The sequence below is a fragment of the Micromys minutus genome, assembly GCF_963924665.1.
Source record: "Micromys minutus genome assembly, chromosome: 19".
Taxonomy (NCBI): domain Eukaryota; kingdom Metazoa; phylum Chordata; class Mammalia; order Rodentia; family Muridae; genus Micromys; species Micromys minutus.
The window spans coordinates 38,074,756-38,102,256 of NC_137954.1; the positions used below are offsets into that span (position 1 = coordinate 38,074,756).

At 47.8% G+C, this 27,501-nt stretch overlaps 1 protein-coding gene across 4 annotated transcripts in view; it reads left to right on the forward strand.

The window, feature by feature from the left end:
* Nucleotides 1-4,355, forward strand: part of AGAP1 (ArfGAP with GTPase domain, ankyrin repeat and PH domain 1) — a 414,013-nt gene extending 409,658 nt beyond the window's left edge. For all 4 annotated transcript variants that reach the window (XM_080932933.1, XM_080932934.1, XM_080932935.1 and 1 more), the window contains 2 exons: nucleotides 1,343-1,598; nucleotides 2,087-4,355. In XM_080932933.1, coding sequence (XP_080789059.1) covers nucleotides 1,343-1,598; nucleotides 2,087-2,290 — 460 coding nt within the window. In that variant the 3' untranslated portion in view covers nucleotides 2,291-4,355. The remainder of the gene's footprint in view (nucleotides 1-1,342; nucleotides 1,599-2,086) is intronic.
* The last annotated feature ends 23,146 nt before the right edge of the window (nucleotides 4,356-27,501 follow it).

Below are 27,501 nucleotides of genomic sequence, written 5' to 3' on the forward strand. Positions count from 1 at the left end.
GCGCTCGGTTTCGGAAGTCACTGTGAGTCAGGTTCTTACTGAAGTCTGAGATGATTACAGTCTGTCCATATGTGTGGGATTTGCTGGCTTTCTCCATCACCCTCTTGAAAAAGCAGTGCTCAGGCCTTAGGAACACACCACAGGCTGCTGGGAAACTCCAAGGGTTACTCATGAAATCACAGACACACACACACACACATCACCCCTTTTCCTAATGAGGAATAGAGTCAGGAAGACCATGGAATTCAGTGTATCATCCATTCTAGTTTAGGTTTGGTTGGTTGTTTTGTTGTTGTTTTGTTTTGTTTTTTGTTTCATTTTGAGAACCCTGCACACATCTAACTATCCCAGAGCCTACAGGCAGCTCACAGAATCCTCTTACTACATACCTGTGGCTGGCCTGGAACTCATTATGTTGACCCAGGCTGGCTTTGAACTCACAGAGATCCACCTGCCTCTGCCTCCTGAGTGCTCCACTGAACCCAACAAGCCTACCTTCTTGATCTATATAAACAGCACCAGGGGAGGAGGTCTTCCCTTCCTTTTCTACCCCTTCCCATCTGCAGTACTTTACAGGAGATAGGTAGACCCTGGGAGAGGGGCCAAGGCCGATGCCCCTAGTTTCCAGGGTGTACTAGGAGCTGGAGACAAGACACTGCCCATCACATCATCAGGGCTTGGCACATTTCGGAGCCCACAGCCTTCCAGCTTCCCCCTGCCCTCTTGTCCCTAGCTTTGCTCCAGCCTCAGAGGCTGCCTATTTTTCCCCCTTGAGACTGGGCCCTGGAACATTCTCTGCCCTCCCCTTAAGCCTTCACGTGTCTCCAAAGAGATTTCCTTTGTAAATCTCCAGTGTTTCTTCAGCTGGAAGTGATGGGAGGTCCTCAACCATGCCTTCATCCCACAGTGGCAGAGAATTAAGAGCGAAGGGGACACTGTACCTCAGATGAAGCCTCTGCTGCCCTACCCCTAACCCTGGTCACGTGCCAGCACTAGAGCATAGGGGCAGCTCACCTGGGACCTTTCTTTTTATCAATAATAGCACATCTCTGGGGGGATCCCTTCCTTCCTTGTTCTCAGCCCAAGCCTTGGAGCTACAGAGCACATGTCTGTATGCACTGATGCAGGCCCCCAGGTGGACACAGCTGTGCTCACATGTCCCAAGTTCTGGCTCTGGAACTGGACATAGATGCTACATGCAGAAAAGTAGCAATTCTGGAACCACGAATCAGGCATCCACCAAAGGGGCCGCATTCTAAGAGGAAACTGACTCTGTTCCCTTCCTGTGCTCCATGGTTCCAGCCTCAATTCTAATGCGTGCCTGTGTGGTGACTTTCTGCAGGGAAGAAAAGGAACGGTGGATCCGGGCCAAGTATGAGCAGAAACTCTTCCTGGCCCCACTGCCATGCACGGAGTTCTCCCTGGGCCAGCAACTGCTCCGTGCCACTGCTGAGGAAGACCTGCGGACTGTCATCCTACTTCTGGCACATGGGTCCCGGGATGAGGTGAATGAGACCTGTGGGGAAGGAGATGGTCGCACGGCCCTGCACCTGGCCTGCCGCAAGGGCAACGTGGTCCTGGCTCAGCTGCTGATCTGGGTAAGTGACTGTAGTACCCACCCATGGATCTGTGCACAGCGGTCCTGTGGCTGCTGCCAGTGGGCAGCTTGCAGAAGTTTGTTTTGTCTTTCAACAATGTAAGTCCTGCAGATCAAACTCAGAGCTCAGTCTTGACAAGAACCTTTTCCCAATTAGCTGTCTCTCTCTGCCCTTCTCCGTGTATATTATGATTAGGAAGCCAAACTGAAGTTCTCTTTGACAACTGTGTGATGCATAGGCCTTTCCCTAACAACAGTACAGAGCCTGTTCTAAACAACATGCGAACATTAGTTTTCAGATTCATGTCGCCAGGCGTCTGTCCTAGCTCAGTCCATCTGTAGATTTGAGGTTGGGTGCTATCTTTGCTTGCCCATAAACTCCCAGGGACACTAACTTGTGTCTGTTGGCCTCTACAGTAAGGTTGGGTGCTATCTTTGCTTGCCCATAAACTCCCAGGGACACTAACTTGTGTCTGTTGGCCTCTACAGTACGGGGTGGACGTCATGGCCCGAGATGCCCATGGGAACACAGCACTGGCCTATGCCCGGCAGGCCTCCAGCCAGGAGTGTATCGATGTGCTCCTACAGTATGGCTGCCCCGATGAGCGCTTTGTGCTCATGGCTACCCCCAACCTGTCCAGGAAGAACAACAGCAGGAACAACAGTAGCGGCAGAGCGCCCAGCGTCATCTGAGCTCAGCCAACACCACACCCGGGATCCCACGCCCGCCTGCTCCAGAAGTTGCAACACCATGTGAGTCTCTCAGTTCCCTCCCTCTTCCTGGTGTGGTGGACGCCTTACACCCACCTGCCTCTCACTCACCCCACACGAAATCTCCAAACCTGGACATCCTCAAGGAGAGAAGAGGCTGCAGGCTACAGAATGGAACTCTTTTCCCACCTTCCGGAAGCAACATAGGAGGGACCAACCACCTCCCGGCTTTGAGGATAGCACACAACAACAGGGACCCCTGTTCCAGCGACCTGGAAATGGAGCAGGGGGAGGGGTAGCGAGGAGAAGGGGCAGAGATCCCCTAACTGGCAGTTAAGCACATCAGTACGTTTCACCTCGACCAAAAGGAGGCTTGGATTTCACGTCTTCTCGGGGGAGCTTGACGGCATAAATCAGAAGCAAGCACAGTTTGTCAGGTCTGAAGCCCCTATGATGGTAGGTGTCAAATCAGTTGTAGCTAATCTGTCCAGGGAGAATACTGGCTTCATTACACTTGTATAGTCGAGTTCCTCCAGCATTACCGCTGTTTAATAGAACGTGATTAGTCATCACCGGGAAGAAGGCATATTAGCCGAGGAGGTAGTTCCACGGCACGCTCCGGTGATTGCCACGATATGATTGCAGTGCGTCTAGCAGCATCATATTATCCTAGACATGTCTCTCCAGCCCTTGGAGCCCTCCTTCCTAAATTCACTGTCATAATTTAGTATCTGTTTAATTTTTCAGTCCAGAGAGAGGAAATCAGTTGCCGGGTATTATTTGACTTCAGTCCCCTTTCTTGGTGCAAAAACAAAATGGGAAAAAATAAAAATAAATAAGTAAATAAAAAGCAACTTGAAAATTCTAAAATAAATCATGAATTCAGCTGAAAGCGGCTTTCAAATATGTTCCAAAACTAAGTAAATACATAAAAGGCTATTTTTTTCCCTAAGAGATTTTTTTTTTTTTTTTTTTTTTTTTTGTATTTTGGCCTTAACGGATGTGTCAGGGTTCAGCTACTTTTGATCCACCAAGTTGGAATTACCCAGGTTTCTGTCATAGATAAGATGTGCGAAAATCTATTTGAATAAAAGAAGTTCATAAATATGCATTGATTTTTTGCACAGACAAATGGCACCCATGTTAATTTATAAATTGAGCTGGATGGGAATTAATAACATGCAACTGGTTGAGATCAGAGGGTTACAGATCATTGTCCATGGGCAGTGCTCCCAGCAGCAAACACTTCCATTAACCTGATAAACAGCTTTTTAAAAGGTGCGTATCAGAATAAGACGGCACAAATTGCTTATTAAAGTCAGGAAGGGAAGTGAGGCAGAGGAGTGGGAAGAAGCATTTGAGCCCTCATCCCAAGGGCAGGTTTTAGAGCTGAGACCATCCTTCCCAACCAAACTGAGGGGCTGTGGCAGGAAGGGGTGATTTCTCGAAAGGCCAGACCCACAAAGGCACCCTGTGAGCAGCTGCTAGCCACTCTGGCACACTGGCTCCTGAGAGTCTGTCAACTCCTTACGGCCCAGCTCATCTGGTTCGAACATCCGATTTGCCTTCGTGGGGCACAGGGTGCATCAGATACCGGACACCACCTTCCTCCGCACGGTGGTCAGACAGGAACGCCAGACCGTGACACTATTTAGTTTAAAAATAAATAAATAAATTGGGGCAGCCTTGCCAGTGAGCTCCCTTGACGGTGTGGCAGGGAGAAGGCCATCACACTGGAGGACAGGACCCTGGGCAAAGCCGCCACCGGCATCCCGTGGAGAAGCTCCTTACGCTTATATATTTGAACTTTATATTTTGTAAGAGTTTTTCCTCCTCTTTAACTTTTTAAAAAAAAAATGTAAAGTAGATGGGAACAAAGTAAAGCTTTACCCAGCATTTGTATATGGGTGAGTGTCTTGTGGAGATCTCCAGTCTCAACACAGCTGGAACTGACCAGTATCCAGAAATGTCACAGATGCGCGAGCCACAGGTCTGAGACCCCTGAGCTCAGTTCTGTACGCCCTGCTTTTGTTTTTTTTTTTTTCCTTCCTGCTATCTATCACTGTGTTGTTACTTCAAATGTGAATAGAGAAAACAAGCTGTCATTGCCTATTTTTGAAGAATGCATTAGCATCCGACCCTGCGATCCGCATACACCTCCACGTAGCCTTTACCGTAGACTTGTATAGAGAACACAGATAGAGTATAAATGAGATTCTTAAATTATTCCAGTGTAGTTAATTCCCACTAGGAGTGCTTCTATCATAGGGAGCCTACTTCAGAGAGGAACCGGAATCCTTTGTGAGGCCTCTCTTCGGGGTGTATATGAGTGTGTACATATTATTGTGTGTTTATAATATGATATTTTCCCAAATGATTCCTTGTTTCATATCATCCTCCTCTGCCTGAATGCGCAGTTGCTTGCTCTGGTTCCCTCCCATCCTCCCTCTCTAGGTCGCTCTGACACCATGTTCTTCTTCTAAACGCATGGCCCCTCCCCTGCCAGTTTTTGCCGTGCTGAACTGTCCAAGGATAGCCCACTTTTCAAAAGCCTGAGTTCTGGGAGCAGATGCAAGGGTTTTCTGTGCAGATAGAGGAGAGACTTGGATTAACCATGCCTGTACTTCACACCAGGTCCTTCCCTCAGCAACAGCCTTCCCATTGTCATGCTGACACGAAGGCTGGGAGAAATAGGGACAGGGTTATGGATGACAGTCCCAGTACCAAACACTTCCTTTAATGCTATGCACTTTTTAAAGAGCACACCAGAATGAGATGGCCGCTCGGTAGACTTACTAAATCAAGAAAGAAAGTGAGAAGTCAGGTTGGGAAGGGGGACGGGGGTACGTGAGTTCTGGTAGAGCTGAGACCACTTTCCTGCCAGGCTCGAGAGACTGATGACAGCTGTGAGAAGCCCACTACAGTCCATGCACCAAGCCTTCGTGTTGGGGTGAATTTCCTCTCCTGTTGAGAAGCTCCCAGCTGGGGCCAGCAGCAAATGGGCCTGTGACTTGTCCGTCACTTGTCCAGGGGAGGCAGTGATAGAAGCAGGCACATGCCACTCTCACCTGGGGCTTCCTCTGCTGAGCTTCTGATACCCTCTTTCAGGCAGTGAACAGTGTCAGGGGAGGGAAGGAAACCTTATTCTGAGAAAGCCCCCTAATGTTTTGTCTGGTTTTTTACAAAGAGCTAAGCACAGCTCTCCCACCATCCCCAGGTGTCACTCAAGCCTCAGATGAGCCTCCTCTCCTGCAACCTTGTACCTCTGCTATTGGCTCATCAAGCCTCCATCTCCCTGCGGTTCCTACCTTGAGGCTTCTAGGTTACTTACACGTGCACACATGCACACGCGCACACACACACACACACACACACACACACACGCACGCATGCACACACACACTCAAAAGAGCATTACATACACTGTCAGTGCCCTGTTCCATTAACTTTGAGCATCATAGCACCTCAGGCCTTGGGCTTCACTGCTTCTATCCCCCAAGAAGCTTAGCCAGAGGGTGAACCCCAGAGCACGATGTAACATCCTCCTCCTCTTCTTCCTCTCCTTCCTCCTCCTCCGTCAAGACCCACCGTGAGTTTGTGTCTGAACTTGGTGAGCCAGAGACATGCTGATTTGTGATCTTGTTGGTTGCCAAGGTTTCTGCTCTTCCTCCCTGCATCTGGGCTGTTTCATGCCTGAGATGGTCAATCTCTATCCCTCCTACAGATGTCCCACAACAGCACAGCTGGGAGGTGTGTCACCAGGGCCTCCAAACTGCCGAGAGGCTGACCTCCTGGAGAAGCAAGTCCTTGCCTTTTGGTGGGCTCTCCTCAGCTGTCTGTCTCTATGCTTCACGCCCTACAAGGCCCCTGAGGCTCTGCTAGAACTCCCCCAGGGTGGTATTTATGACTTTGAAGCAAACAAATTGAAAGGCAGGAAGGAATGTGAAGAAATGTGACACCGATGAACATCTTTCCTTATAAAAAAAAAAAATCACAGGATTTATCCCCCACTGCTTCTGTTGTGAAGGGCACAGCTGGAGGCGATTTCTTCCTTGTCACTCACCAGAAAGCTGCCAGGGCCATTGGTGTCCAATGTGCCACCTCCTCTTCCACTGTCTCTTGGATTCTAAATGGCCCTACTCCTGCCGGGCCCTGGCTAGCAGCACCCCAAGATGTGTGCCTGGTGCATAGCAGGACCAAGGCATCCAGTCTAGGAGAACCACATAGTCCAGCTATCTGTGTGTGTCCTTTCTTTAAAACAGCTGAGGTAGATAGATGGGTTTAGCCAAAATGTCACATTCCTCCTTGAGAGGCTAGAAAGGGAAGAGGCGGGGCCAGCTGCTCAGCTGGTGTCACTCAATAATAGACTCAGCTTTTAGTCCTGCCCCTGGAAGCAAGAAACAGGGACAGGTGATGAGAGATTCCAGCGTCTGGAGTTGGGCTCATCTCTCACTTCATGAGGAAAGATATCATCTGGGGCCTCAGTGTTTCAAGACACACAGTCTCCTCCCACTCAGAAGTCCTGGCCTGACGGGGCTCTTCCACCCCCATTTAGTTTCTGAGCCTGCTGCTCTTTAAACATTGGTTTGGAGCCAGGGCCAGAGTTGAAGAGAGAGGACGTTTCATCATGGATAATTCTAGACAGCCAACAAGGCTTTGCAGCCTTCAGTTTTAGCAGATCCTGGTCAGGCATGCTTAAGTACCATAAGCCTGGTCCATAAGCACACTGAGGGTCCATGGGGAAGCTGGCGGCCTGTCCCTCATCTTAAGAGGCCAATTTTCCTACAGAAGAACAGTATTTAGTTTGGGTTTGCTCCTGTCTGGTCAGAGCATGCCGCCCTCTTCCACAGTGAGCCTCAGGTGAGTATGGACACCCAACACTGGCAGCCACTCTAAGGTCCAAGCAAGTGGCCTCAGGGAGTAAGAGAGAGGTCAGCTCAGGGCTTGTCTTTATTTTGCTGGGCATGTGGCATCTGCTGGGGACCCTCCAAGGGTCGTGAATTAAGCCATATGATGAACTCTTCCCACCAAAGGGAGGATGGATCTGAAATTCTGTGTGCAGGGAATTACATGACATTTATATTGTTTCGGGTGACATGAAAGAACCAAGAAGTGTGAGTGGGTGGGAGGATAGGATTAGGCCCTGAGGAGAGCCCCTTAACACATGTTGCTGGGAACAACCACCCTGGAATCACATTGTACCCCAATGTCTGGGTTCAGGACTGTATCCACACTAGCCCACATTTTAGTGTGGATATTCGAGATAGCTCACAGATGCTTGTGGAAAGAAAAGCTTAGCTTCCTGGGTGTCTCCAGTGAACTCGCCCAGGGCATGCACCAAAACGGAATTCTTCAACAGCCCTCTGCCCACAGATGATGTGCTCAGAAGATACTCAGTTCGCCTAACTCATTGGAATGGGCAGAGAAGGGACCACGGGTGCTGTGAGTTGGCTTCTAGTTCCCGCTCTTGCATGCACATTGCTCCCCTACCAACCGGGTCTTGCAGATTTCTTACCAGGGTAGTACAGGGCAGTTGAGTGGAGACCTGGCTATTGTGTGACAGACAGGCAAAAGATACCTTCAAAATATTCTTGTAATCAGAGGGGAAAGATGCCTGCACCTTCCTGTTGAAAATAACCCTTTTCTTGTATGTAAAACTATTTCTTTCCCTCCTTACATTGTGGGGTTTGGGGGAAGGGGTAGTTTTCTTCTAAAATGAGAAGTGTCTAAGATGAGAACTAGTCCTCCAGCCCTAAGCCTTGAGGACTGAAAGGGTGCTGAACCCCAGGAAGGCACAGAAGGTAGCTGGCTCTTTACAACAGCCCGAGGCTAGACCTGCAGAAGTCAGGGCCTGGGCATCTTCTTTCCCTCTTCCTTCCCTTTCCCCAGTTCCACCTTGAGTCCTCTTCTTGCCACAGGAGCTTCTTCACAAAGAGAAACCCCAAACAAGGCAGAGCACTGCTGGCACATTTCTGGGTAGGGTGAGGAAGGCCACCTCACCTGCCTAGCCACACAAAGACAGCAGAAGCACAGTGAGGGCTTCTCCAGAGGTGGGTGGCCGATCAGGGGCATTTTGATATTACCTCATTCCATAACTACGTTTCCTGATGACCGATGCTTTATTTATGCTGTTCGTCCTGTAATTAAGCCATCCACAGACATTTTGCTTTGCTTGTTCATTCATGCGACCTTGTTCGGGTTAAACATGCTGGTTTGTATTTTCCTGCCTTGGGATCTTGTGTCAGCTGTACAGTATTCTAAGGGGAAGAGAAAAGGAAAAAGCGTGTAAAGTAATGGAGAGAGGTGGCTATAATGTAGAGACCTCTTTCTAATAAAGAAAAGAAAATATGTGTACAGTGCTTCTGTGAAGTGTCTTCTTGGTACCCATTTGTCACAATTAATTGGCTTCCTACTCCCAGAAAAGGTAAATCAGAGAAGAGGGTCTTCAGCAACTGCCCAAGGGAGGTTTGTCCTAGAGACAGGCCACCCTTCTTTGAAGAAACTAGTCCCTCCGCCTGCAGCCAGAGACCCAGGAAGTGGTGGCCCAGAAGCTGGACAGACTTCTCCGTACCTCAGTCACAGAAATGGAAAGGCCCTGAGGGTGAATTTGGCAGTTCCCTAAGGGGTATGTGTGTGTGTGTGTGTGTGTGTGTGTGTGTGTGTACATGTGTCTCAGTACTGCCCCACCCACCTTCCACACATGAGTGGCAGCAATGCAGTGGACTGCTGGGAAAACAATCTCACCCAGAACTTTACTACTAATGTGATCACTGTCAAAAGTATCACTGCAGCTTTCCTACACTAAGTACATTGTATCCATCACCCCCAATTCAGAAAAGGAGGTCCCAACCCAGACACACCCACTCCACAACCCTCCAGACACACTTACTCTATACACACCCACCCCAGACACACCTGCTCAGCACCTAGCAGTGTTCCAGGTAAGACGTGCCAATGGGTGCTTCTGTGAGGATACTGCCTTTGGTCCCTTTCCCGTGGCACAGTGGCCTGCAGTGAACAGGGTGTCACGTGGCCATCACAGCCACCAGAGTGTGTGATGTTTCAGGAGGTGCACCAACACGTGCTGGTTTCTCTTAGGTGAGCAGTTTACAAAGTAGCCTGAATAAACTGAAGGTCACTCTTCCGCACACATCACTGCCTCAGCCGGTCAGTGTGCCCTGGGCCTGGTCCCTGCCAAACGTTTGGTACTGTTACCACTGAGCATCTGGAGTGCTGTTCTAGCTGGACAGATGGGGTGAAGCAGCAAAAATAACTCCCCCTGGTCCTGTCTATACCGCTGACCGGATAGGCGGGTCACTCAGGGTGTGGTTGGTGGGTTGGTAGTCTGTTGGGAGTGAGGGAACTGGCCCCCATAGACCCTGCCACCCCATCTCTCTTCAGCCAGTATGCACACATACTTGCTCAGTCACACCTCGCTGTCCCCAGGGGCTTGGTCTCTACCCTCTCCAGAACCCCAGTTCATCCTCCGAAAGGTCTCTCTCCCAAGAGAACTCAACTCAACTTTGGTGCCAGTGGGCTTTGAACTCCTTCTCAGGACAGTGCTCTGGAAAGCACTCTGGGGCCAAAACCCCTCAGTGTTTAAATCTTGAGGAAAGTAGGTACTAAGGCAAGCTTTCATCGCCCTCCCCCCTTTTAATTATTCTAGGGATCAAATCCTGGGCCTTATACATGTGAGGCAAGTACTCTGATAGTGAGTCACAGGCCAGTCCGTGTGTGTGTGTCAGTGTGTCTCTGTGTCCATCCATGTGTTTGTGTGTATATGTCAGTGTGTCTTTGTGTCCAAGTGTGTGTGTGTATCTGTGTGTCTCTGTGTCAGTGTGTGTGTGTGTCAGTGTGTCTCTGTCTCTGTGTCCAAGTGTGTGTGTCTGTGTGTCTCTGTGTCAGTGTGTGTGTGTGTGTGTCTGTATATGTGTCTGTCACTGTGTCTGTGTGTTCAGACCCATATGCCATAGGATGCATGGATGCAGGAGGACTTCCAGGAGCTAGTTCACTCCATCCTCCTTGCTGAGGAAGCGTCTCTCATTTCTTGCTTCTAGTCCACAAAGATCTGCTCCGGGGTAGCTGAGAGGCTGAGGGCTTCAGAACAACCCTCTGGTCTCTGCCTCACCTCTTACAGGGGGAGCTGGAACTACAGGCACCATCTCCACCCTTTTACACGGGTTCCTGATACTTGGCTTTCATGGCAGATGCTTCCACCCACTGAGCCCTCACCCTGGCCTACCCACCAGCCACCCCCAAGGTTTTCATCATGATTATTCCGTGCTGGCCAGGGGACAGGCCTCTGTAAACAGCTGTACGAATAGTGAGAGACTATGGAAGAGTGAGTGTCCCCGCTCTTCCTTTGACCACAGATCCAGGCACCACACAGGGTCACTATGGATCTAGAGAGATCCTACAGAGCCCATGAAAGAATCTGCCACTTGGAAATCTAGGAGAGGATGACCTTTGACACTCTGCATGTGAGGTGCCACATTTATAACAAAACCGGGAACTCAGGACAGCCTGTAAAGAGGAATGATCACACTGTAGTTTGCTGGGGGTTGGGGGATGGGGGCTGGGGGATAGCTCAGATGTAGATAGAGTGTTAACATAGACCCTGGTGTGCATGAGACCCTGGATTAAACCCCCGTGCTACACACACTCCAAAAACTATAGGGAAAGGGAAAGACATAATTAGAGAACTTGGGGCTGAAGGGGCTCAGTTGGTAGCATGAGGCTCTGGAATTAAACCACAGGTATAGGTGTCAAGTTCCGGGAATCCCAGCTCCAGAGAGAGACGTTCAAGGTCACTGTGAACCATATATCAGTCTTGAAGCCAACCTGAGCTAAGTGAGAGCCTGTCTCAGAATGTGTTTGTCAAGGAAATACTATAAATAAAAATGAAGGCACAGGGATGTTTAGGACTGAGTTCTGTGCTGGTTGGTGGGTGGTGGCCCACTCAGGAGGCAGAGGCAGGTGGGACAGCCTGGTCTACAGAGCTAGTTCCAGGACAGCCAGGGCTACACAAAGAAACCCTGTCTTGCAAAAGAGAAGAGGGTGGGGTGGGGAAGGGAGAAGAAAGGGAGAGACTGACCTCTAAAAATAATTTCTTAATATATTGGGAGATTTCAAATGTCAATAGGGAATTTTCAGTGGTTTCCTTTCTTTTCTCTAAAGACATTTAAAGATTTGCATGGGGGTATAGGCCAAAGCTCGTGGTCTCCCCTTGGCAATGAGGAGAGCAGTTGAACTGTTTATTAACATATTGTTCACTCATGCTAAGGTCGGCGAACCAATTGGTTAATTGATTAATAAACTCCTTTGTTGCTGAAACAAATTGATTAGGAATTAAGAGGCATCAGGGCAAGAGCCAAGGGTCTGTCTGGCCTCCAGAGCAGCCTCCGAGTGTGACTAGAACCATTAATACCTAGACCTGGATCCAAGTATGTATATTTCCCTATTCCCGGCTCCTCCTCTCCCACTGGTCCCCAGGCTGGCTCTGAATGCTTTCCCCTAGCCCATTCTTGTCCCCCATAGCCTCCTCTCCATAGCTCCTGCCCTGAGCATCTAATTTGGTTTCTCCTTATTTGAAACTCCATCATGGTTCCCTCTAAATCTCTAACTGGTTCCCATGTGAGCCAGCCCTACCCTCCTACTCACAGCCTTTTCTTGCCCCTGACCCTACTAGGCTACCACCCACTCCCCCCCCCTTCCACCCACTGTCCCTGCAGCTCAGAACCCTTTGCCCACCATTTTCTCTACTCTGGAAGGCTCCACTGTTGGTGGCCAGTTCCTCCCCTTTATGGGATGGCAGATAAAGGTCACCTCCACGGAGCTCTGGAGCTGCCATTGCAGGCCCTCGCAGGGTCTCCTGGCAGGTCTGTCGGGGTTACCCTGTGTCCCTAAATGTCTGGGTACAGGAAGCAGAGCCTCCCCTGCAGCAAGGGTATGATGAACACCCAACCATGGAAACAGGATGACGGAGGTCATTTCAGGAAGCCAAGCCTAAGAGTGACTGGGCAGAGCGGAGGAGGAAGCTGGTCTGGAGGCAGCCCTTCAGGATGGAGACAGAGCCTTCCTGCGTACATCCAGGGCACTCCTGCCACCATGGGAACCACCCACAGTGGTCCTCAGCACTTGAGCCCAGCCTCAATTGTACTGAATCTCCAGCACCAAGACACTACTCATGCCATACACGCCTCTCAGGTCTCACCCACGTGCTGTGTGCCCCCACAGGGTCCTACTGCCCCCCACCAGCCTGCCCGACTAATGAGCCCTGTGACCCTAGACCAGTGGCTCTCAACCTTCCTGATGCTGTGACCCTTTAATACCGGTCATCATGTTGTGGTGACCCCCCCAACCATAAAAATTATTTTCATTATTACTACATAGCTGTAATTTTGCTACTGTTATAATCATAATGTAGATATCTGATATGCAGATGGTCTTAGGTGACCCATGTGAAGGGTCATGGGGTCATGACACACAGGTTGAGAACCACAGCTGCCCTACACAAAAGCTTCCTCCACAATCCCACCCAACGAGAATGGAAAGAGTTACACTCAGCCCACTGTCTCCAGCACAGCCCAAGCAGCCGCTCAGCCACAATTTATCACCACTAAAGTCCGGTAAGGCGCCTAATTGGCCCATAAATGTGGTCCAGTAACTGCACCTGACACCCAAAGACACTGCAGGCAATTAGCACTTATTTATTTGCATACGGTATTGACCCATCTTGGTAACTAGCTTGCAAGATCTGTTTATTTTAAACACCAGAGAAGGAAAAAAAAAACCCTCACTTCTGTGCCAGAAAGGAAAGGCGGTCTCACATACACACACACACACACACACACACACACACACACGTGGGACTGCCCAAGGAGGCCAGTGACTGATTTTTGAGCAGGGCCCTCTGAGAGCTTGTCTTTCAGTCACGTGACTGCACAGCCACAGAAGAGGGGGCGTGGCCAGCCTGTCCTCAGCTGCAGATGTAGCTGAGGAGACAGTGGCCCGGATGGCAGCCCACGTGCAGTGTGCTCTGGGAATGTACAGCACCTTGGCCTTAACCAGCTGCCTCTCAGAACACAGCTCCCTTCCCATCTGCAGAATGTTCCCAAGCGGCAGGCCGTCAACTTCTCCTCAGACCTGAGAGATAGGCATGAAGGCCTTTTCCCCTTCCAGTGTTTGAGATGAAGCTGAGAACCTTGCACATTCGAGGCAAGAGTTCTTACTACTAAGTCATACCTCTGGCCCTTGGAATGGGAAACTTCAATATTACCTCTAACAATAAAACACCATGCTTTGCAAGCCTCTCTTCAAATATCTGTCCTGAGAACATTGTAGCTTTTGTTACATTTGAGTTACACATTCTGTGTGTTCAGATGGGTAGGGGTTGGGGATATGCCATAGCAAGCAAGTGGCGATCAGAGAGAGGACAACATTTCAGACTCAGTTCTTCTGTCCTGTGGGTACCTGTCTCAGTTAGGATTTTACTGCTGTGAACAGACACCATGACCAAAGCAACTCTTTTTGGACAACAATAAAAGGACAACATTTTATTGGGGCTGGCTTACAGGTTCAGAGATTCAGTCCATTACCCTCAAGGCAGGAACATGGCAGCATCTAGGCAGGCATGGTGCAGGAGGAGCTGAGAGTTCTACATCTTGACCTGAAGGCTCCCAGCAGAATACCGTCTTCCAGGCAGCTAGGTCTAGGGTATTAAAGCCCCCACACACAGTGACACACCTACTCCAACAAGGCCACACTTCTTAATAGTGCCACTCCTTGGTCTAAGCAGATACAAACCATCACATTATTTGAAATCAAACTCAGTTTGTTGGATTTGGAGACAAAAATCCTTAACCCCCATTGCTGCCTCAAGGGGACCTTGAAACCTACAATGTTGACACCTACAATGTTGGAGAGATGGCCCAGCAGTTTAGAGCACTGGTTGCTTTTGCAAAGGATCTGGGTTTGATTCTCAGCACCAGGACCCACATGGCTCACAACTGAAACACCAGCTCCAGGTGATCTGATGCCCTCTTCTGGCTTCTGTGGGCATCAGACACACATGTGGTATGCAGCACATGTTCCCCACAAACAATCAAAGGCACCACATTGGTATTGCTAGTGTTTTAACATACTAGAAAGTTCTGTGGGGGGGGGGGCTCCCTTTCCTCTCCTTACCTCTCTTGATGAGCAACAGACTGAGAGATGGCTCAGCTGTTAAGAGCACTGGATGCTATTACATAGCACTTGGGCTCTGTTCTCAGCATCCACGTGGCAGCTCACAGCCATCTGTAATGCTAATTCAAGAGGGATCCGACGCCCTCTTCTGGCCTCTGTGGGCACTGCATCCATATGGTGCAAAAGCAAACACTTTTACATAAAATAAATGTAAACAAAATCGGTTTCTCTAGGACATTTCTATCATTCCAGGGTACTTTATTGCGGTCTTCAGCCCTTGTCCATTTATTTATTTTCTAAATGGTTAGCTAATTGTAGAAAAAGAACAAATAGTGACTTGGTTACTTTTCCATTGCTTTAATAAACCACCGTGGCCAAGGCAAACTCCAGAGGATCAGAGTTCATGAGATAGTGATGGAGAGTAATGACGGCAGGCAGGCGAGCGCTGGGGCAGTAGCTGATAGGGCTGTCTCAGCAACCCCCCTCCTCCAACAAGGCCACACCTCCTCCAGAGAGGCCACACCTCCTCCAGTGAGGCCACACCTACTTCAACAAGACCAAACCTTCTCCAGCAAGACCACACCTCCTCCAACAAGGCCACGCCTCCTAATCCTTTCTAACTGATTTGACCAACTGGGCACTAGGTATTCAAACATAGGAGCCTGTGGTGGACATTCTCTTTCAAACAGCTACATATAGAAAGTATTTTTTAATTTCTTTTTAAAGTTTGTTTATGTGTATTTATGTTTTGACTGTGTGTATGTCTGCATACCACATGTGTGTCTGATGCCCGCAGAAGCCAGAAGAGGGCATCAGATCACCTGGAGCTGGTGTTTCAGTTGTGAGCCATGTGGGTCCTGGTGCTGAGAATCAAACCCAGATCCTTTGCAAAAGCAACCAGTGCTCTAAACTGCTGGGCCATCTCTCCAACTTCAGAAGCAGTTTTATTTGTTTCTTTCTTTCCTTTCTTCCTTCCTTTCTCTCTCTCTCTCTCTTTTTTTTTTTTTTATAGACAGGGTTTCCCTGTACACAAGGCTACAGTCCTGGCCATCCCCAAACTCACTTTGTAGTCAGGCTGCCTTCAAACTCAGAGACCCACCATCGGTCTCTCTAGTGCTGGGATTAAAGGCATTCCCCACCACAGCTGTCCAGAAACAGTGTGTGACATAAATGACATACAGTCCCATCCAGCACACTCGCACTTTTTTCATTAAGAAAGATCATGTGATCTGTCCTATGTGTGGGTACAGGAAGATGCCCACCACACAATGTTAAATAGAAAATTCAAGATTCAGAAAAGCATGGACACCCAGCCCACCAGCCCACAAGATAGCCTGCATGCTCACACCTCACACGTCCACACACAGCACACTCTGCTACCCCACTCTGCCTTCTTCTCGGCCACTCCTCCTCCTTTGACTTGCAATTCCCATCCACATGATGCTGTGGGTGGAAAAGAAAAAGGAGGCTGAGAATAGGTGTTGGGATGGCCAGGCCACAAAGCACTGACGGCTGATGTCATCTCAGGGGTGACTTCCCCGAGCAGAAACATTATCCCTCCCAGTGTCCACTGCCCATCCCAACTGCGGCTGCCCACTGCATTCACAGGGGAGCCTTTTGAAGAAGGAAATGCAGATTCCATTCAGAATATTCCTATTTTGAGGTTTTGAGAGGGTCCCTGGTAACCCGCATGGTTCTCCCTGTGCAGCTGGGGGTGGGGGAAACATGGGACTCCTCAAGAGCTTTCCTCATTAAGTAAGTTTCAGGTAGGATGCAGAAATGGGAAAGACGATGACCACCCAACTAGAATTCAGTTGCCACTTTTCTTACACATTATATTACACATCCAGGGCCAGCCTCAGGCTGCAGGTACCTCTAGATGTACCTCTAGACCCACATTCCCCATGACCAAGGTGTGACCCTTATTCTTGGCAACTAAGGCACAGCAGTCGGAGGAAGAAAAGAAGAGACAAAAAGTTTCAGAGTCCCTAGACTCTGTGACTTCAAACTGTCCAGAACCTGCCCACAAAGGAGGTAGGTTATGTGGACACACTCTGCGCTGCTGCCTTTCTCTTAGCAAAGCAATTTAATCATGGAAGGGGATATCCTAGGGACCTTGGTGGTCTCTGCCATCACACCCCTTGCACACCGCTGTGCCTGGATCCACAACACTGGCCAGCTGCCCACCATGTGTTCATTTAACAAACCAAGAAGTCAAGGGCTGGTCCTGTCCTGGCACCCTTAGTGCCCCTCACCTATCTTGAACACCCATCATTTCCCTCTCAAGTGACAGTCAGTCTTGCTCATGGACAGCCTTGTAGAAGGCTCCAGCCCTCACTCTAACCACCATCCCCTCCTTCCTCCACGCATGGATCGTCTGGGGGATGCCCATACAGTTAGCTCCAGGCATGGGGCTGTGGGTGGCATCTTGAGATCACATGGGCCCCACAGAAGGTGTGTGCAAGGGGATGGTGGCAGTGCCAAGAGCTTGGCAAAGGGCACCTTGTAGCTCGTTACTGGGCATTGACACAGAGAGAAAGTTCCTTCGCAGACACTCTGCAGACGCCCTTGGAAAGAGCAAGCAGGAGGAGCCATCAGCCTTGAGTGACATTCCTCTCAAGACGAATCTAGAGAGAGCAAAGTTATTTCCCACAGCCCTGGCTAGCCCAGAGCAGGCTGGAAATCACTACGACATAGAACATCACGGAATTGGTTAAAAAAGCATCTGGGTCAGGCAGACAGTATGCCTACAGAACTCAGGCCAGTTCTGCCTGAGAACTCAGACTGATCAGAAATCAGTCTGATGATGGGGAAAATGTCCATTAACTACACAGAGTCATGGTGGACATGATGAAATTTGCTAGGGTAAAACACAGCACATGGCTAACATGTCACATACTCCTTCATACATACCAACAGACTCAAGGAAACAGTCCTGTGGCCAGCACTATGCACAGTGCATAGTGTCACTGTGGCTCCTTGGGGAGCAGATGTGCTGTAAAGCTTCAGGTACTTGAGTTGTCATGAACTGGGGACAGACAGGATCCTGAGAGTCCTCCTGATTCTGGGTCAACTGACATCACTTGAGTAGCCTGAAGCTGGCAACAGGTAGAATATTTATACCACGTGTCTTAGGGTTTCTATTCCTGCACAAAACACCATGACCAAGAAGAAAGTTGGGGAGGAAAGGGTTTATTCAGCTTAACACTTCCACATTGCTGTTCATCACCAAAGGAAGTCAGGACAGGAACTCACACAGAGTAGAAACCTGGAGGCAGGAGCCGATGCAGAGGCCATGGAGGAATGCTGTTTACTGGTTTACTTCCCCCGGTTTGTTCAGCCTGCTTTCTTATAGAACCCAGGACTATCAGCCCAGGGATGGCACCACCCACAATGGGCTGCCCCTCCCCCATCACTAATTGAGAAAATGCCTTACAGCTGGATCTCATGGAGGCATTTCCTCAAGGGAGGCTCCTTTCTTTGGGATAACTCCAGCTTATGTCAAGTTGACACACAAACCAGACAGTACCCCTTGGAAGCTGGTAAACACACCATGCGTGGTGGCATGTGCCTGAAATCCCAGTATCTGGGAGGTAGACTAAAGACCATCAAGGTCAACTCAACTAGATCAGAATGATCAAGTTCAAGGTCAGTCTCGGCTACATAAGAAGTCTGAGGTTAACCTGGGACACAAGACTCCACTGAAAAAGAAAGAAGAAAGAAAGAAATTGGGGCACAACACGAACCAGCACTTTTCTAACACAGCTTATCAACACATCTGCTCCATGTAGTCTTCATCCCAACAGGCTATGAGGTCACATACAGAAGCCCCCGATGGGTCACCTTAATAATGTGTTGAGTCCCACTTCACGCGTGTACTTTGACAAAGTACAGGCCAGTGGGTTTGTCCAGGACACTGGGTCTGGGGAGCAAGAGGGAGAATCAAGAGTGAGCCTAGAAAGCTGACACGTTATGATTGCAGCAGATATAACTTTCATCAGCCCAGTCTTCTATCACATGGTCTGTGGGGTAGCAATGGTCTCAAGTTCAGCATGTGGCCCCTAAAGATGAAAGGAGATAGCACAGCATAGGCTGACTGCCAGACTGTCTGCCAGCTCTGGACTCATCCTCAGGGACAGACTCACACCTTGTCTGCCACAGAACAGCTAGCTGAGCCCTTCAGAGGTCAGGAAGCTGCCTGAGGCTGAACAACTTCATAAAGGTAAGTTTGGACTTTAGTCAAGGTCTGAACATACCTCTGGATGTAATTAGTTGCCCCAAAGAGAGCATCAAGCCCTGGCTTGGGGGCATGTCTGTGTATACAGTTGTAGACCTAAACCTCTGGTGACTTATAGATTTAAAAACCAAATGAACTCTCCTCCTATTTGCCATTCATTATAAGGTAATGCCCCAGGCAGTTAACTGATAAAGAGAAAGGGTTTATTTTCAATGGCTGCTTTAAAGGCTTCAGTTGTGATGAAGAGTCCCTATTGCCTTGGGTTTCTGGTGAGGCAACACATCATGACAGGAGCATGTGGCAGAACAGAACTACTCAACTCATGGCTAGAAAGCAAAAGAAATTGCTTCTCGGCCTTTTGCCTAAGAACAAATGTGGAAGCAAAAGAAAAAGAGGAAACCGGATCCCATGAGTCAGTCCCTTCTGTGGATTGATTACTGCACTCCCGTGAGGAGCACTGCCTCTTAAAAGCTCCACCTCTCAATAGCACAACTCGTGCTCAAGCCTCAAATGCCTGGGTCTTCTGGACTTCCATCCCAGAAAGTACCACCAGGAGCATTCAAAGACTCACACAATCACTGCCACAATATCTGTTATGCTGGAGCATCTAGCCAATGCCATACGACAAAAGTGAAAAAGACTCATGACTTAGGGTTTCTATTGCCATGACAAGACACGAGCAAAGCAACTTACAGAACAAAATGTTTCCTGGGCTCACAGTTTCGGAGGGGTAGAGTCTATGGCCATTATGACAGGGAGCATGGCAACAAGCAGACACCATGGTATGTGGCTGAGAGCTTACATTCTGCTACATAGGGGTGAGGCAGAGAGAGCTAACTGGGGATGGTGTGACTCTCCTTCTCCATCAGGGCCACACCTCCTAATCCTTCCCAAACAGTTGCAGCAACTGGAGAGAAAGTATTCGTATATGATCCTATGGCACTGGTCTCCTTCAAACCATCACAAAGCATGCACATTGAAACAAGAGAATCTGATGCAATATAACCGCCACTGCCTTATCATGCATGGTTAAGCAGTTAGAAATATTTATAGCTCAAAGCTCTCATTTATAATAACTACGAACATTTTTCTTTTCTACCTTTTCTTTCATTCTTTTAAATTTTATGTGTATAGGTATTTTGACTGCATTTATGTCTGTGTACCACATGTATTCAATACCAGAGGAGCCAGAAGATATCTGATCCTCTGGGACTGGAGTTACAGATGGTTGTGAGCCACTATGTGGGTGCTAGGACTCAAACACGGGTCCCCTGCAAGAGCAGCTGCTGAACTGTCTCTCCAACCCCGTTCCTTAAATACCCGGACATTAATTCAGGAAGAAATAAGTGAAGCATAAATAGGGAAACTTATAAATCTTGTCTGCTAAACCGCCGCACACCATTCCTCTCAGTCCACATCTTCTGTGTGTGTGGATTGGACATGTGCACGTAAAGGCCAGAGGTTGGCATCTGGCGTCTTCTTCTATCTCTCTCCACCTTATTTGTTAAGACAAGGTCTCTCACTGAAACTGGAGCCTAACAGTTAACTAGTTTATCTGGCTGTAAGCTCTAGGCTTCATCTGCAGACCTCAGTATTACCAAAAATGGGGTTGCATAACTGTGTTCCAGGCCTGACCTTCACATGGGTGCTGGGAAGCCAAACTTGGGTCTACATTGCAGGAACTTTATTGAATGAGCCATCCCTCTAGACCCCAAATTCTAAGGGAGACAAACACACACACACACACACACACACACACACACACACACACACACACGGGTACACATAGGTGTACTTACGCATGCAAGGCCAAAAGAGGGCACTGGTTCCCATGATCTGGAGTCACAAGCAGTTGTAAGTTATCCAATATGGGTGCTAGGAACTGAACTCTGGTCCTCTGCAAGAACAGCAAGTGTTCTAAACCTCTGAGCCATCTCCACCCCACCCCCACCCCCATTTTAAATGTTAAAGGAAGATAGCAAAGTCCTGGAGAACACGAGAGGTGGCTCATGATCCTGACAAGACTCAGTGTAAAGTAATGACAACACTCCCCTGTAGCTTACAAGTTCAAGGTAGCCAGAAGTCTAAATAGGTTTTAAAAATAGCAATCAGAGAAAAATCAGGAAAATAAATAAAGAAAAAAAATCAGAGATTGTTCCAAAATATTTTTTGAAAAGAAAACTATATATATAGTTGAGAATGAAGACTAATGAGAAAGAACTTAACACACCAGCTGACACACCGACTGCAGAAACAAAAGTCACCCACAGCTTAGCTCTTTCCTGGTATACAGTAAAAGCTGTTTCATCAATGAATAGTTAATGAATAGTCAATGAATGGGAGAGACATTTGGGGACATGTTTACTCTCTCACTCTGAGATCTTAACTGAGGAATTGCCTGGGTTGGATTGGCCTGCTGGCATGTCTGGGGATACCATCTTGTTAATTGTAGGAGGGTGCAGCCCACTGTGGGCGGCACCATTTCTAGGCAAGTGGTTCTGGGTTGTATGAGAAAGTGAGCTAAGCATAGGCCTGCTTTCCTCATCTAAGTTGCCTTTTTTAGTTGTGTTTTCCCACAGCAACAGAGAAGAAACTAGAACAACTTACCTTGATTAAAATAAACTCCAATTCGATTAAAATACGATGTAAAACAAAAAAAAAAAAAAAAAATAGGAAGGTATTAGGAAATGAGGAATATTTTTATAACAATGGACAGGAAAAAAAGCTTGCCTCATCAAGACATAAAAATCAAAAGCTTAGAAAAATGGACAGATTCGACTCCATAAAAATTATACAATAAAATGCATCGCTTGCCTTCTCCTCCAGGTTATTTCCCCTCAGCACTTTAATCAAGAGATCAAGCCTAGCGTCACCAGAGGGACCCATGAAGGCTGAAGCGCCGAGAAGCTGTGCTGTGTGGTCCGGAGCGCATTTACGAAAACACGGAGATGAGGCTGGCTCTTAGCTCTGTGGTAGAATGCGCAGGACTCAGAGCTCCGCCCCATCCCCACAAAACAAGTACATAAACACTCTTGCACTGCCTTCAGAAAGCCAATGTCACAAAAGGAGTATTATTCTAGAGTAAGTCTGAAATTCATAATGAGCAAGAGATAATTCATGAACCTTGACTGAATGCTGAGCCTTTCATTTTATTTTTTTAAGCTCTAAGAATTTGAGGTAAGTGTGGAAATTCTGGACCAGAGCCTGAACGTTTAAATCCATTTCAGAATTACTGTTTATTTTCTTAGGTAGACAATAGTTGCAGAATACTAGAGTCCACTGGCTTTATTGATACAGACACAGAGGCCTGCTTGATGGCTTGCTGGGTAAAGACGCTTACTGCTCAAGCCCGGGGAATTGAGTGATTGCCCACAGAAAGACGGAAGGAGACAACCACTCCGTAGAGTTGCCCTCTGACCTCTACAGGTGTGAGTTAGCACACCCACCCACAAGTGCACATATGCAAGTAACAAATAGGATAAACACAGACAGACAGACATCTGATTAATAAGGATAATAGGTGCTTATCGCTGATAAATAAATATAGGTGCAGCACGTGATCTGTTTGCTGTCTTTTTAGCTTTTCTAGGACCTTGAAATGTTTCTAAGAAACTGGACTAGATTGGATCAGGCATGAAGCATTGCAACGTATACCTAGGCAGGCTGTGGCCATGACTCACGAAGAACTAACCCACCCACCATCACCCCAGAGTGACTGCTACTCTAGGGGTAACTGTTGCATTCAATGTAGTAACAATTGTTTCCTTGCTCAAAAAAAAAAAAAAAAAAAAAAAAAGTAGTCAAAGGCTGGAGATGTAGACTAATGAGCCTGAAGCCCAGGGTTCAATCCCCTGCAGCATATAAACAGGGCTTGGTGATACATTTGTAATCTCAGCAACTCAGGAGCAGAAGAAGCTCCAAGTCATCCTCAGCTGCCCACTGACTTAGTTGACCAGCAACCAGCAGGCATTATGCCAGGTCCTACCCTACCCTGCCCCCATCTCAAAAAGCTGAGTTGTGTAACAGGCTTGCTTGCTTCTGAACTTTCTAAGGCTGAAATCAATTTTTCTCCTCTCCGTAGATTTTTCTAAAGCTTGTCCACATTGTGCTACCAGGGTCCGGCCCTTGCTTGGGTCTGGACGGTACTACAGTTAATCCATTTCCCTGTCAGCCTGTTTTTGGATCATCATTAAACTTTTCACCCAGTTTGGCGGAGTGTGCAAATATTTTCTCAGGCTTCTTTCTGCCTCCTGCCTTCCCCAGCTGTGTTCCCTGGGAGAATGGGGAGAACTCGGATCCGCTTGTGCATTTTAAAGCTGAAGTCTCTGCTTCTGAGAAGATCCACCGGGTGGTGTTTGCTGCCAAGCCTGACAATCAGAGCCGGGCCCTGGAAGCCACAAGCAGGAGAGAACCAGCTCCTACGGCTCTCCACTGACCTCAACCTACGCCCTGTCATGTGCTCGTGGGTGTGATAAATAAACACCCAGTGATTAATCAATAAAATGTAAAAAAAAATAAAAATAAACAAGCGAATATTTTAACTTGTAAGTTTAATAATTAGAAAAGATATATTTTTGACACCCTGTAAATATGAGCACTGGAAAATAAAGCAATTATACCTTTTAGGTGGTTTTTGAGACTTTGTGTTACCGATTCCCATGTGTCCCTTCCCATTTCTAAGGGACACCAACCAGGCAATTTTCCAAATACGTGAAGCATAATTGAATCTAATGGTTAACAGCTAATAAATATGTGTCTTTATATATACACATTTGCAACCCTCTCTCTCTCTCTCTCTCTCTCACACACACACACACACACACACACACACACACATATATATATATATGAAGCAATAGTCTGGGTCCTGAACATGTTAGGTAAGTAAGTATTTTACTACTAAGTTATATTCCCAGAATCCCCTATATAATTTATACACAGATAATATATATATATATATATATATATATATATTGTATATATATATATATATGTATATGTGTGTATGTGTGTAAATATGGTTTGTGAGTTAAGATCTTATTTGGGCCATTTTGGCTTTGAACTTACTATGTGGCTAAGGCTGGCTTTAAATTCCTGATCCTCCTGCCTCTGCTTGCCAAATGACCTTGAACTTTAGGCAGCAGCTGGATTTACAAGAATGTACCACCACGCCACCACACCCAGTTCCATAAATACGTGTTTGCTTCCTCCCTTGCATGGTTAGATAACCGGGCTCTTTCAGCTGTAAAGTTTTAAAAACTGTCCAAAGAAGTGCAAAATCTCTGGTTCGAATATGAAAGGTCTCTACATACTCAAGTCCCCCGCTAATGATGCTCTTCAAAAATTTTAAAGATTTTGTAGGGGCTGGGACAGGTACCTACAGAGGTCAGGAGAGTGCACTGGAGTCCATGGGCCTAGAGTTCTAGACAAGTGTGAGCAACCCAATGTGGGTGCTTGGAACAGAACCCCCCGGTCCTCAGGATGAGCACAGGTGCCCTTAGCTGCCAAGCAGTCTCTCCAGCTGAGGGGGTGCTCTTTTCTGATGTGCTGGAAGCCTTGGTTACAACTCAAAACAGCTTCAGAAACTACCCGGATTCTCTAGGTCCCTCCCCGCAAGGCTATGTGAACAGTAAAGACTGCTGGGAGTCTCTCTAGACAAGTCCCACTGCAAAGAAGACTGAGGCCAGACCAGCTGCCTGGAAATAATTTTATGGTCGGGGCGGGGGAAGCGGGGAGGTCACCACAACATGAGGAATTGTATTAAAGGGTCGCAGCAGTAGGAAAGTTGATAACCACTGGTTTAGACAAACTGTGTCACTTGGAAAGGTCACTCACTCTTCAACCTGTTGAGCTGCCTGCAGGCTGCGCAGTGTGCTCCTGGTTCCCGGGTTTGTGAGCTGTCACCCCTGCTGGGCTTTGGTGACTCAGCTGTCTTGACCCCTCTCTCATATTTCTGTAAGTAACCCCAATAAAAGTCACTGGCTCATCGAGTTGGACTTTGTCTCTATCCGTAGTTTGGTCTGTTGTGGGCCAAAGTTGTGGTCCTACCTGGGTTGGGTAAAAGTGTGTGTTTTGTCACTCCAGAAAAGTCTGTCACATAACTTGTGTTCATTGGGGATTGTACTTAGATGCCAGCCCCTTCCTCCACCCCCACCCCACCCTACCACTGGCTGCTTCCTGGCCACCAGGGGCTCTATTCTACTGCTCACCCAGGCTCAGAACAACCAAGGGGGCGGTCCACAGACAAAAGCTTTAAACCCTGAATCAAGATGAGCCTTTCCCTTTAACATGTTCCCAGTGGCAGTTTGGAACATCTGAGCTTCATCAACAGGATTTTCACACTCTTGATACCTTACAGCTGCCCATCTCCTACCTTGAAGATATCTTGATATCTTACAGCCCTTTCTCCCCACATATTATCTAAATACCTAGGCATGGTGTGGCTTGCCTACTGTAATCCCAATACTTGAGAGGTGGAGTCAGAATCTCAACTGTGTATCAAGTTCAAGGCCAACCTGGGCTTCCATGAGACACTGTCTTAAAAAGTAAGCCAACAAGGACCCCAATGAAACCAGAAAACAATTAGGACCTCCCAGCAGAGGCAAGGAACACAAGATGATGGGGAAAAGAGCCAATAATCAGGCAAATTAGTGCCGCTCCAGTGTTGGCCAGAGAATTAGATGTGTCTGCAGTAGTCAGTGCAGAGGCTTAGAGCTGGCACAAGAGCTGAGAATGAGGCTCCGTTGCATGCTCCACCCTAAATGGAACATCTATATCACTGCACCCCAAGGCTCGGAGAACTTTGTGGAAGAGAGGCGGTTGGAAGATCTAATGGGTAGAGAACGAGATGCTGTATGACCTTCTGGACTTTGGCATGAACTCACATCGGCTGTGGCTACTGCCCAGGATGGGACTTGTCAACACTCCATGATGGATGGGGGCCAGGGCTTCTCTCTTAGGAGATGTTGGCAGTTAATAGCTGTTGGAGGAGAGGGAGTCGTTTTCTTCAGTAGTGTAGCCGGTAGGAGTTGCCTGTGTTCTAATAAACCGCCTACCCAGCTCATGCAAGTCACCATAACCAAAGTCACAAAAGGCATAAAGCAGGTAGAGAGAGACGTTTTGAAAAGGAAAGAGTTCAGCAGGAAGGGGAGAGCAATGAGGGAGGCAGCAGGGAGCAAAGATGACTCGAGTGTACAGAATTGTCTGTACACGTACAAAACTGCCAAAGAATTTAAAAATAATTTTTAAAAAATTCATTGATCGCCTGGCTATATAGTTCTCTGCAATGGAAAAATGTGCCGGGTATGAATTTTTAATTTATCTTAACTTCCTGTGCCCTCATTTCTCTAAATGCTGAAATTGTTTTTAATGACTGGTCTGATGATAACTTCATTGGTTCTTTGTCTGTGACACTGGGGACTATTCACCTTGCTGATTTATGAGGCAACAGCCAGATAGCGTCCTCTCGCTGTGTCTCCAAATTCCCTCCCTATGTCTCCCCATCCTCATTGCTTCCTGTCTGTCCTGAGGTAAGTGACTTTGGCCACATGATCCCATCATTGTGATGTCCTGTTCTCCTGGATCCAGCCAGCAGAGCCCGAGACTGTAAAATGACCTCTGAACCTGTGAGCCAACAACCCAAGAACAAAACACAAACAAGCAAAACCCTACTCTGAAGGTGTTTTTCTCAAATATGGCTCTCAGAGTTGTAGCAGTAAAAAGAAAAAATGGATCTGTTGCTACCAGTCCCCATGTGTCTCCTTGTGACCATACTTGTTGGGATTCTGTAAACCCCATCCCTCAGTTACCTGGCAATAGCCAGGTATGCTCCGCCCCAATGACCTGACGCTATAAAAGGGGCTGCTTGCCCCCTTCTCTCTCTCTTGCCTCTTGTTCTCTTGCAGCCTTGCTCTCCCACCCCTACCCCTCCTCTTCCCCTTCCCTTCCCCCCTCTCCCTCCAGGTGCTCTTCTCCTCTACTCCTCTATCTCCCCCCCCTTTCTCTGCCTCTACCACCCTCTTAACTCTCCCATGACCTGAATAAACTCTATTCTGTACTATACTGTTGTGTGGCTGGTCCCTCAGGGGAAAGGGATTCCCAACATGGGTCCCCCAAAGGCATCTCCCTTGCCCCCAGGCCTCGCCGCACCTCCATGGGCCATATGCCCCCCACTCTCTTCATCCTTCCCCTAACAATACCAGCTGCTTCTCTACCAGCTGGGATCTTAGCTCACATTCTCCACAGCCTGGCAAAAGCATGACTCAAGAATCAATAATTTATCAATCAGACTTATATGTTAAATTTTCAATCCACAATCCATCCATACAGTAAGCTTACAACCAGTTGACAAAGATATAGGTAAGAGAAACTGACCTATAGAAATCCATCCCTTAGAAAGTACCTATTGCTACTTAGAGCCTCCTGGATGGAGATGGGTCATCGTTGTCTTCCAACTTGATTCTCCTGCTTCTCCCCCTCCTCTCTCTTTCCTACCCACCACCCTCCCCCCCACCTGCCTACCCGTCCTTCTCATCCAATGACAGGTTGGACCCTACTAGCTGCATAATGACATCATCTTACACAGAGTGAAAAAAAAAGTGATTTAACCTAATACTGAAAGGTCATGTTATTGCATGGCAGGAGATGCATGTGCTTGACTTCATAATATAATGCCAAATTTTCTCATGGAATTGTGCAAATCTACACACACTTAACTGTGTATTAAAGGGAGTTTAAAGTGTCTGTATTGCCAGGTTTCTAAATTTTTGCC